Source organism: Sminthopsis crassicaudata, chromosome 2 (genome assembly GCF_048593235.1).
Source record: "Sminthopsis crassicaudata isolate SCR6 chromosome 2, ASM4859323v1, whole genome shotgun sequence".
Taxonomy (NCBI): Eukaryota; Metazoa; Chordata; class Mammalia; order Dasyuromorphia; family Dasyuridae; genus Sminthopsis; species Sminthopsis crassicaudata.
In genome coordinates, this window is record NC_133618.1 from 631,559,873 (window position 1) to 631,572,694 (window position 12,822).

The window sequence follows — 12,822 nt, forward strand, 5'->3', positions numbered from 1 at the left end:
CCTCTAGTCTTGAATCACCTCTCCTATTCTTCATGATTGTTCAAAGATCACTGACTGATTCAGTAATAACATCTGCCATTATTTTCAAAAACCTGGAATGTATTTCTTCAGAACCTCATAGCTGAAACAAAGGAGTACAGTTAGGTGCTATCTTTCTATCTGCTTATCCTGCATTTTAAATCCGTTAGCCATTATTGACATAATCTCCCTAGTCTACGGCTTCACTTTTCCTTGGCAGAAAAAAGAGGAACAAAATAAAAGCTGAACAGTTTTTAATTCTCTCTATTAAGTCATTATCATTCTCCCCTTTCTGATTCTTTCCCCTTTTTTTGTTTCTATCTCTCTCCCCCAATCTAGCTTTAAAAAGTAATTTTTTTCCCTTTTTGTCCTTTATATTCATTATCACTCTCAAGGCATTCTGAACTTTACTACTGATACTATTCTTAAATGAATATGTTATTCATTTTCCTTTATAAACCCCTGACTCTATCATTTGCACTTTTTTTTTTTTTTTTTAACTTAAACTGGTCGGTGAGTTGTCAATGGTATACATAGTCAATCTTTTCTTTCTCACTGAAAGCATGTGTTAACATTTTTAGAATTTTGTTATTAAGAGCTTCTCAGTCCTTCATGAGATGAATTCCCTTGTGGAATTTTAGGCCAGGGGATTTTTCCTCCAGATCTAGGGTCTGAATCAGATTCTATTTAGTTTGTTACTTCCGCCTTACCATAAAGTCTAAGATGGAGTAACTACTTCCTTTCCAGGTTCCCATAATTTCTACTTCAATAACTGTTTCTACTTGTTAGTCAGAGTCAGGTCTAGAAAGTAGTTTTCTTCATCACTTCCTTTACTTCTTAAAGAGCAAAATTATTAAGCAAATAGGGAATTGATGAACTCTTGTTTTTGGATAAAAACATTTCATCAGAAATCCTGATGAATGAGGTTCTTTCTTGGTCATCACTCCAGCAGTGTTGTCTTTTCTCAGCTCCCTATTTCCTCCTGTTTTCCAGGTGGTCCATAGGATATGATTATGGCAATATCACCTATTTTTCTTGGTTATCCTTATCTGGTAATGATTTTTCTCCTTAGGTTTATAAATTTTCTCCCATGAGGTTATCTTTTCACTAAACAATCTTATGCTAGTGTCCTTTTTATAGATTGTATTCTTTTTGAATAAAGTGGAACCATAAAGGATCCTATCCTTGTTCCATTCTACCAAATCTCAGTGATATTTGACAAGAATAACTCATATTTAGTAGAGTTTGGAGTTTTACAAAGCGATTTTCTCACAAGCAATCCTGCACAGTAGAGAGTACAAGTATTCTTATTTCTTTATTTTTGTTATTTAAAGATAAAGAAAAGGAGAGTCAGAATGGCCAAATGTTTTTCTTGGTCACACAATGAGTGTGGTTTAGACCCAGGTCTCAGACTTAAGACATAGAGGGTGGGATTCCAGCAGCTGTATTCAATTTCCCTCCCTCTTTTTTTTGGTTGTTCCTACTATATTTTATAGGAGCTGGCTTGATAATTTTCTCTTTCCACTTCCATTTTCAGTTTATAGTTTTACTGATCAGGTTGATAAGAGTCCGGTGAAATATATATTTAAGTCTCTCATCAGATTTACACCATTCTTGGCCAACCAATCAACAAACATTTATTAAATGCCTTCTATATGCCAGTTAATACAGATATGAATAATGAAGTGATCTTTATTCCCAAGAATCTTATACTCTAATAGGAAAACAAGTAGACAAATGTGGACAAATATATACAGAATAAATGTAAGGAGAAAAAACACATACAAATACAGAAAAGGGAGTTTAGTACATTATAGATACGGTGAATGGCCACAGGAGATGGAGTATTCTATGTGAAAAACAGAGAGAAGGCCCAGTTAATTCATTTGTGGAGTAGGAGGTGAGTAGTAGCATATAGTAAACATGAAATGCTAAAGTGAGGTCAAGATGTGAAAAGCTTTAAAATTAAACAGAGGGGACAGCTAGGTGGCATAGTAGAAAGAATACCAGCCCTGAAATCAGGAAGACCTGACTCCAAATCTGTGTCAGACACTTAACACTCCCTAGTTGTGTGACCCTGGGCAGGTCACTTAATCCTAATTGCCTCAGAAAAAAAAAACCCAGGAGAAAGAATCCATCAATTTATTTAGATTACACATTCATCATGTTATCATTTTATATTAGTTATTTGTCTCATATACGCTACTATTTGTATTCCCAGTCCTTAGTACAGTACACTAAATAGTTGCTTAAGAACTATTTCTTGAGCCAAGTTAAATCATATTCTGATTCATCCATAAAGACATGATTTAACAACATCATCTGTCATCCCTACTTTATCATTTATCTTCAGTTTATCCCTGCCTCTTGGCTAATTCCCTATTATCTACAAACTCATTCACATCTCACTTCTCCTGAAAGAACTCTCTTGGATTCTTTCATCCTCACTTAGTTGTCTATGTCTATTTCTTTGGCCTCTTAGAGTTAAATTCCTTGAAAAGGTCATCTATAGTAAGTACCTCCACTTTCTCTCTTCTCACTTAATCCCTTCAATCTGGTTTCTGACCTCATCATTTCAGTGACACTGCTTTCTCCAAAGTTATGATCTGTCAGTTGCCAAATCCAATGACCTAGTTTCTTTCTCCTTGACCTCGACCTGGCTTTTGACACTACTGACACCACTCTTACCACTGAATATCTTCTCCCTTTGAGGATCTTTTCTCTCTAAGTTTTTGAGGTACTCCTTCTCCTGATTCTTTTTCTGTTCTTTTGACCTCTCCTTCAGTCTCCTTTGCTTGACATTTACGCAGATCATGCTCTTTAACCACAGTATCCCTCAGGGTTCTGTCCTGGGAACTCTTCTCTCTTCCCTGTATATATACTACTTCATTTGGTGTTCTTATCAGCTCAGATTTAATAACTACTTCTGTATTTATGATTCTCAAATCTAAATAACCTGTCCCAAATTATCTACTGACCTCCAATCTCACCTCTCCAACTACTTTTCAGATATTTCTAACTGAATGACTAGTAGACATCAAAAACTCAACATGCCCCAAATCAAACTCCTATTTCCCTCTAAGGTCTCTCTCCTCTTACCTTTCCTTTTAGTATAGAGAGAAACACCATCCTCCCAGCCCCTTAGGTTTTCAATTTAGGGATTATTCCAGAATCCCCACTATCTCTTCCCACCTACTACCCACTCTTAGCCCCAATCTATTGGATTGTTGAGCAGGGGATTTTTTTCTTTGCAACAACTCTTAAATACATCTGTTTTCTACCGTTCAGTTCTGCCACCATGTTGGTGCAGGCTGTTGTTATTTTGATTGATGACTCCCAAGACATCCCGCAAAGTTTTTCACTTTGTGGACAGGCTGGAGTGATATTGGCTGGGCTAGAGTATATTGGGAAGTGGCTGAATGATTGAACAAAAATGGTAGTCATCAGTATATTCATCAGTGAGTTGATGCCAACAAGGAAAGTCACTAGATAAAGGAATGTCCTTTGGTGCAGAGATATTCAATGGAAATATCACTAATTTGGTTAAAAGCATAGATAACATGTTTGCTAACTTTGCAGATAACATAAAGCTAGAAAAAAGCCAACAAATTCAAAGACTCTCAGGAGTTGGAAGATGCCTAGGAGGACATCTGAACAAGAGCTGTGTCTACAATATATCTGAAAAGTGGTTATCCAGTTTCTATATGAAGATCTCAAGTGAGGGGACCTCTCAAGATACTTTAAATATTATGACTTTTAACCTAAATTTTCTTCTTTGTAGCCTCTACTCATTGCCATAGTTCTGCCCTAGGTCCTCCCCAAAACCAGTTCAGACCCTTTTCCATATGGCACCTGTTCAGATGCTTGAAGATATTACTATGTATCCCTTAAATCTTCTCTTCTCCTGTATAATCAATCTTCAACAACACAAAACCAAAAATTGTTACTTTTATAGTGTACTCTACTCTGCAGGGTTGTTGTGAGGAAATTGTTGTGAGGAAATGACTTTGTAAACTTGTAAGTTTTATTAAATGAAAGTTTCTCTCATGTTAGATATCCCTGACAAAGAGGAAATAGGGATTTGAGATAAATCATGAATAAGGCAAAGAACTATTATATAGTGGTGATCAGGGACTGTCATCATCTGCTGTAGTCCATAGTCACACACACACACACACACACACACACACACACACACACACACACACACACACACACACTTACATACACATACACAGAGTTTTCTTTTTCTGCTTTTTTCTTCCCCTACATACCAAGACCAAATTTGTATCATAGAAAGCACTTGATAAGACCCCTTTCCTCTCCATTTTTTCTAATACTTTATGTAATATTAGCATTATTTACTATTTGAATAGTTGAGAGACTTCCCTTCTAAACGCATTTAGTCCTGAGGCTGTTTTCTTTGAAAGTTTCTTTATGACTTGTGAAATTCCTTTTTGTAAGATTAAGTTACTTAATTAAAATAAAACACCAGCAATATTCACATAAGATAGAGGCCCAAAGAATAAAGTTATATAAATAGGTAAAGGGATAGTCTAAAGAAAACAAAAACTGGAAAATTTTAATGAACATTTTTGTAATTTGGTGGGGGAAGAAGAGTGTTTGTTGATTTTCATCTAAAAAGGAATATAGCCAAGTTTCAATTCCTGTTAATAGGCAGTAAGGGACATAGATAATTGGAATTAATGGAGGATAACTCATTTTTACATAGCACTTTAAAGTTTACAAGGGACTTTTGCTCATAACATCCCAGTAAAGTCAGTAGTGCAAACAACACCCCCATTTTACAGATGACAAAACAGGCTCAACAAGGTTGTCACTATGTAACTATGTAATAGTTAAACGTCTCAGGTATGATGTAAACAAAGACCTTGTAACAATAAGACCAGTGCTTATAAACTACAACATGCTGCCAAAAACAATAAAAGAAGCACTAGCTTCAATCTCTTCCCTCCAAAATCTTGATCCAAGCTACTGCCAACTAGCAATCTAGGCTCATTTGAGCTTCACCCTATTAGATTTATTCCCAGAGCACGGATGGAGAGGCAAACAATTAAAAAGAAGATGATTAGTAACAGGAAGAAAGAAGTCCAGATCCTACACTCTCACTAACCAAGTTCATGGTGCTATGAACTATCGGCTCGACTCTTCATAACCCTAAAGTAGGCTCATGGGAAAGTCTCTTTTGCTGGAGTGTGAACCTTTAGTTTTGAGCAGTATCGTGGAGATGGGCCAAAGGTGATGAAGGGTTCTGCAGTTGGAAGGTGCCAATTTTTATCTTAATTGTCATTTCTGCTACATAAACGTAATAAAAACACAATATGAGATGTTTGCAAAAGACTCCCACTATAGCCGATCCATCTACTTATTGACATAACACAAGGTGGCTTTCTTTATATTCAAAAGAAAACTACATTTCTTTCCAAACAAACATTATGTTGTTTAACAAATGTTAATAATCTCAATCAAAGAAAAAGGCAAGGCTATGCCATTTACTCCTTTGTGGTTATTCATGCTCTAAGACTGATGTATTGAAACAAAATAACATGTGCCACAGCTGGAATTTAGAATTTCCTTGCTTCAGGCTGAATTTTCTTGGCATTGAAAACTTTCTTCTTGTTAAGAGAGCTGAATGCTGAGGAGAGCATTTACATAAATTTCTATCAGTGACAGCCTCAAAATGACTCCAGTGCAGTAGAGTCAAAAGACCCTGCTCTCAGCTCTAACTCTGATGCAAATTAACTCAACTCTTTCCATCATGAGTTTCCTCAAATGTGAAGTGAGGAAGTTGGCCAACATGATCCCAAGCAAGAGCTTGACAAAGGCGACATTCTGTGACGTGGCAGAGCCAGCACTCCTACTGTGGCTTCAAGGAAAAAATGTGGTGATCCCAACTTGTTTTCATGAGAAATTTGTTAAGGTCCCAAGATACCTATATCAGGATCATTTATTTACAATAAGAAATGTACTTCCTGCACATTTTAAAAGTCTTCAGAGATTTTGATTCTTGGTAATGCAAGCAGACACAAATGCAAGAAGGAGCCTAAAAAGTTTGCCAAAGATTACTCTCTGAAGAAGAAAGCTTTAAGACTGTATTTTTCTCCCTGCTGCCCATGAAAAAAAAAGAGATACAAATGAGAAAAACTGACTGGGAAAGTGAACAACCAGCTAAGAATATGGTAACTTCAGAGTATGACTTGGCCTTTGGTTTAAACCTTAAAATGTAGGGTGAAAGACTTCTGGTCGAACATGGCACACACCTGAGGAGAGCTAGTGTTTTTGGATTTGCTAAAGTTGTACTAAGTGATTGACAGTTGTCCTTCTTTTTCAAAGAGGAATATCATGACATTGGGATCAAGATATCATTTTTCTGATCAGACCAATATGAGCTCAGAAGGCTCTATTATAGGTTGGGGGCAAACAGCCTGTATAAATATTTGGGATGGAGAAGTCTTCAAATTTGTGCATCTCATGTTTCTTTTGAGCCATTCCAATTTGGCTTTCACTATAGAGAACAGCACCTTCTTTGATAGGGAAACACCATTCTGGACCATCCTTTGCCAGCATTTTCTGTCACTCTCAATTCCAAAGTTCTTCAGAGAAACCTTGAGTCTGTCCTTGTATTGCTTCTTCTCACCACTATGTGAACATACTCCCTGAATGGGTTTTCGGTAAACTAGTCTTTTAAGTAAGTATACCTTTGGCATATCAACAATGTGGCCAGGCCTTTGAAATGTGCTCTCTGCAGTAGAGTTTAGACGGGTGATACTCGAGCTCCTGAAAGAACCTGAATGTCTAATACCTTATTTCACCAAGTCATCTTCAAAATCTTCAGAGGACAATTCAAATGGAAACAATTCAGTTTCCTGGCATGGTGCTGCTATGCTGTCCCAAGCTTTCAGTTTGATAATCAGTCTAAAACCTTTTCTCTACCACAAAGGTAAAAAAAAAAAAAAAAAAAAAAAAGGTTAAAGATATAGCCAACTGAATGCAGGATTCCAGAGAACAACAAGGAGAGATAAAGATTTTCCTAAATGAGAAATGCAAAGAAACAGAAGAAAACAATGGAATGGGAAAGACAAGAGATTCTTCAATAAAATTAAAGTTATCAAGGGAACATTTCATGCAAAAATGAGTATGATAAAAGACAAAAATGCTAGGGACTTAACAAGTAGAGGAAATTAAGAAAGATGTCATGAATACACAAAAGAAATATACAAGAAATATTTTAACACCACCAATAATCAGAGCCAGACATCCTAGAGAATGAAGTCAAGTGGGCCTTAGGGAACATGGTTAGCATTATTGCTAGTGGAGATGATGGAATTCCAGCTCAGCTACTTAAAATCCTAAAAGATAATACACTTAATATGCCAACTAATCTGAAAAACCATTTGATTGGAAACAATCAGTTTATGTTTCAATTCCAAAAAAGGGCAATCCCAAAGAATGTTCAAATTACTGAACAATTGTGTTCATTTAACATACTAGTGAGGTTATGCTTAAGATTTTGCAAATTAGGCAGTACGTGAACCAAGAATGAGCAGAAGAGCAGCCTGGTTTTCAGAGGCAGAAGAACTAGAGACCAAATTGGCAACATTCATTGGATTATGAAGGAAGCAAAAGAGTTCCAGAAAAATATCTAGTTCTGCTTCATCAGTTACACTAAAGTCTTTAACTGTGCAGATCACAATAAAAAGTAGCAAGTCCTCAAAGACATGGGAATATTAAGTCATCTCACTTGTCTCCTGAAGGACTTACATGTGAGCCAAGAAGCAATAGTTAGAACTAAACAAGGAACAATGGATTGGGCTAAGATTGGGATAGGAGTATGTATAATGCCACCTTACCTATTTAACTCACATGTAGAACCTGTCATGCAAAATGCCAGGCTGGACAACTCAAAAGCCAAATTAAGCTTGCTGGGGAAAATAATACAAATTTCAGATATAGAGCTGATGCCATACTGATGGCAGAAAGCAGAGAATAATTAAGAAGCCTTTGTTTACACCGGCAATTGTGGTATTCAGCAATTCTAGTTTTGGACCTAGATGAGGTAGTATCAGGGTCTTCAGGAAAGGAGGGCAGAAGACTCTCAAGGCCTGCTCTTTGGCTGAGTTTTAAAGTTCTTCTCCATTTTCTTAGCAGCAAGTGATAGTGAAAAAAGTATCTTCTTCCTACTTTTTTACCCTGGATGACAGATAGCAGAAGGCAATGCAAAGAGACAAAGAGCCTCTTTCAACAGTAAAATTTTCTTGACAAAGAAAAAGTTCTGAGGTCTCTTTTGACTTCCACAAGAAAGTTATTGCTGTGCCTTCCCACCACTTTGAAATATGTTCTTTGACTTTTTGCTTCACTTGGTTTGGAAATGGATTGTCCCCTTACGCAACATTACTCTAGTTCATCAAAATTAACCAGATTCTTATCTCTGTTGGCTAAAACATGATCAGGTAAAGCATATTTGTCCAGTAATCATAAAACAATTCTAAGTTTGGGTTCTCCGGTTATTAACTCCAAAGTTCTTCAGTCTATTCTATGAAATGAGCAACTGAAACACAGAAGCCTGAGGCAGTTTTGGCCCTGGGTAAATGCAGTGACTCTGTGGGCTGCTTTTTCGGGGCTTCAAAATTGCATCTTTGTCACTTCCAATTATCAAAAGTATTTAATGTCAGAAAGGGTTACTCCCTTTTACAGGGATCTACACAAAATGGAAACCAGCACAATATGGGCTTTTAATAAATTTGGAATACTAGAAAAAATCTAAATTTTTTCTGTATCCTTAACTTTTATTTTCCATTAAATAAAGTCTACTAAGCCTCTGTCTAATATGCTTTCTTTGCCTACTAAAAATTATTGTGAATAAGTATACCAGATGGAATATTTTACTGTAGAGGCCACCAATATTTATCAATGTCACAGCTTTTATACTTAGCAATATCTAATTTCAAGTTAGCACATGAGGAAAAAAAGAGAACTCTTAAGGTTGGCTTGAAAGAGATATGATGCATGCAGGTAAATTGTAAATGGGAGGAGGGGAAGTAATTTTTCTCTGCTCCTTATAATTATAGGTAGTTTTCACAGAGCTACAAGTTTAAATACAATTTTCTCTGCAACAAAGTTCATTTTTTTCAAACCTCTCAGCTTTCAAACCCAAAGCAAAGTCTACTGTCAAAACCCAGAATTGTCATATTCTGTCCACAGAATAACTATAGTTAGCATTCCATCCCTTGTGGCCTAGGAACAAAAGTATCTTCAGAGCACATCTAGTTTCTAAAAGGAGGCAAGGGCTCTCTATGACAAAGACAACTGGTGATCACAAAATAAAACTCAGATCTGACATCTAATGGGAGCTCTTTCCTATGGAAGTTTTTGCCTTGGACTGCATTTTGTGCACAGAGGGGACCCAATCAAACCCCACACTTGGGCTTCTGTTACAGCATTTACATTCAGGTCCTTAATTTTTCAGGCTATAAGAAATCAACGTTCTGTGCTACAATTATTCCCTTTTGTCCCATTTCAAGGAGCAGTTAGAATTGTTTGGTGTTTCAGTCATTACTGAGTTAGCACCGGTGAGGATCATAGACTAAGGAGGTTTCCTTTAAGAAGGCTCTAGGTCTCATTTGATTTCAGGAAATGAAGTAGAGTTGTCTGTTTTCCCCTGCAGGGAAAGCAAATTTCTCCTACTTACACCTGAAAGTAACATCTCACTCAGGATGTTTCTCTCAAATGCCCCCAACTGGAGGCTAAAGGGCAGCAATAACTAAAAAATATAACACAAAAGAATGCACTATGGACTACTCACTTGGGAGGAATTCTTGAAACCGTGTTCACACTGGTGGTGGAGTTCACTACCTGAAGGATATGTTCAAGGGCTGTCAGTCCTCCAGCAACTTGAAATGCAATCTGATCTGCCACATTCTGGAGGAAAAGATAAAATGCAAATTAGCCAAGTTTTGAAAAAATATATTTTCTAAAGGGAATGGAATATTTGATGGAAATCTGAATCTATTTTCCTTTAAAGAAAACAATGACATTAGTCCAAATGCAGAATACTGTAAGCTAGCTCAGTAAAAACACAAGCATTAGAAGAAATAATGGCTGCTCACCCAATTCATCTATCTAATCAGTCAATTAGCATTTATTAAGTATCTACTATGTGCCTGGGACTATGCTAAGCATATACAAAGAAAGGCAAAAGGCAATCTGCTCTCAAGGCACTCACAGGCTAATGTGGAAACAACATACAAACAACTATGTACAAACAAAATGCATAGAGAATAAATTGGAGATGATCAATTGAAGGAGGACAAGAGGATTTTTATAGAAAGTGGGATTTTAGCTGGAACTTGAAGGAAGTCAGGGAAGTCAGGAAGGGAAGATGAAGTGGGAGAGCATTCCAGGATGGGGAAAAGCTGCTACAAATGCCTGGAGTCTGGAAATGAATTCCTGCAAGATCCACATTTCCCCCTGAAAGTTAGGATCTGTTTTCTTGAAGCTTTTCTTAAGGATATGAAGATATAACTTCTTAGTCTGCTGTTTACAGAGCCTAGTAAAGAAATATTGTCTTTTAAAAAATATTTTGAGGTAAGTCATATTGCCAGTGCCACCCATGGAGCACACATGGCCACTTAAAGGGATATTGCTCTGGCTAAGGTTTCTCATGGAGTACAAGGCCTGTACCACCTCTGGCTGTTGCTTGGGTACACCCTTTATATCAAGAGTCCAAAGCATCGGGAGGTCTCTAGGAAGATAATGGAATAGGGTCAGTAACTTTCAAGCTTTCCAGATTTCCCCCACAAACAGAACAAATTTACACTTCAGGGTGAACATAGATTGGTAAAACACAAAGAAGATGAGGCAGAACAAGATCCTTTTAGAACAACCCCAAAAGATCCAAGGATCCCATGCCAGGAATTAGCCAGTGTGAAATGCAGATACCTCTGGGCTAGATTCACAAAAACACCCAGTAGGAACCCTTGGGTCTGGCTAGGTCGGACTGGCTTCTCAGCAGGAACCACAGAGCCTTTCACCTCTGGATGGAGTAGGGGTCTGAGTGCAGGCAGATGGAGGAAATTTCAGTTGATTGGGAATGCCTGGCCCAGCATACCCTGGGTGAGGAAGCAGTATATTGAGAGTGCAGGAGCAGTGGGGCAAGAATGCTGCTGGCTGTGGACACTTGTAGGAGTGGGGAGTTCTTAGTTTGGGGTTTCAGGTCAAAGGAGAGAGCTGAAGGGAAGCCAGAGGTATCATCCTCCCAACCCCACAATTAGAGATACACTAATACCTTTTATTAAAAAAAGTAAATTGGCAAAAAAGAAAACCCCACCATAAAAACTTACTATAGGAATAGGGAAGACCCCAGGGTTCATGTTCAGAGGAGGGCACTGAAGTAAAAAAATCATCTTCTACCCGAAAGAGTAAATGTTAAATGGCTCCCTGCTCAAAGAGAATTTATAGAACTCAAAGAATTTAAAAACCAAATGAGAAATATTGAAGAAAACTAAAATTAACATAAAATACAATAAAAAACCATCCAAAAAACCCCACCAAGATTATGGGGAAAAAAGCAATCCAACTAGAAAAGGAAATACAATCTTAAAGAAGAAAATAATTCTTTGAAAATGCGAATTGGGCAAAGGGGAAGCCAAGGAAGTTATAAAAAACCAAGAAATAACAAAACAAAATATAAAGAATGAAAAAATAAAACAGATTATGAAACATTTTATAAGGGGAAAAATGGATCTGGAAAACAGATTAGGAGAAAATATAAGAATAACTGGATATCCTGAAAATTGAGACCAAAAAAAAAAAAAGAATGCCGACACAATAATTCAAGAAATAATTCCAAAAAATTGTCCTGGAATTGTAGAACAGAAGGAGAAAGTAGAATTTTTTTTTTTTTTTTTTTTTTTTTTTTTTTTTTTTTTTTTTTTTTTTTACCAATCACTACCTCAAAGAGATCCTTTGTAGAAAATACATAGGAATATTATTGCCAATTTTGAAACCCTCAAAGCAAAGAGAAAGTTTTGCAAGAAACAAAAAAAAAATTCAATTATGCTGGAACTACAATTAGAATTGTACAGGACTTATTAGCAGTTACAATTCACAAAATTTACAAATTGTTAGGACTTTCACAAAATTTACAAATTGTTAGGACTTTCAAACAAACCCAAAGTTAATAGAAAATTTAACATATAAGAGCCAATTTCAAAGATTAATTTCAAGGAACTTAACATGGACAAATTGTTTTTGCTTTTTACATGGAAATACATACCATATATTTAAAATTGACATCAGTAATTGGGTAGCTCAAAAGAAAGACTGGAGCAGTGTTGAATATTATCTGACTCTAAAAAGCTATCTGTCTAGGAAAATGTAAAAATAGTAATTATGTTATACGAATGAGGTGCAGAGGAAGAAAAGACACAGAGGCATTAGAAGAGGGAAAGCTTGTGATTCTGAAAACCCTACTCACATTGGGAGTGGGTTCAACAGGTAAAATACTACATATACAATGAAGGGTATAGCACCTTCTAAAATCTATAAAGAAATAAGGGGGGGGGAAGGATGGATAGAGGAGGAAGCAAAGGGTGGGGGAGGAACAGAATTAAAGTAGAAGAGTTATCAGGGATAGGAAAAAAAGAGATATACAAACACTACAACAAGGATCAAGAGTAGAATTTATTAGGAAAAAAAGTAGGGCTAGTAATTATTGATCTTAAAGTTAAATTTGAATATTCAATCAAGAGAGAAGTCTATATCATATGTCAGTAATAGTAATAT

At 36.5% G+C, this 12,822-nt stretch overlaps 1 protein-coding gene across 2 annotated transcripts in view; it reads right to left on the bottom strand.

The window, feature by feature from the left end:
• SCAPER (S-phase cyclin A associated protein in the ER) overlaps positions 1-12,822 on the bottom strand; it is a 370,936-nt gene that overhangs the window by 112,469 nt on the left and 245,645 nt on the right. For both annotated transcript variants that reach the window (XM_074296499.1, XM_074296500.1), the window contains one exon: positions 9,842-9,957. In XM_074296499.1, the coding sequence (XP_074152600.1) occupies positions 9,842-9,957 (116 nt within the window). The remainder of the gene's footprint in view (positions 1-9,841; positions 9,958-12,822) is intronic.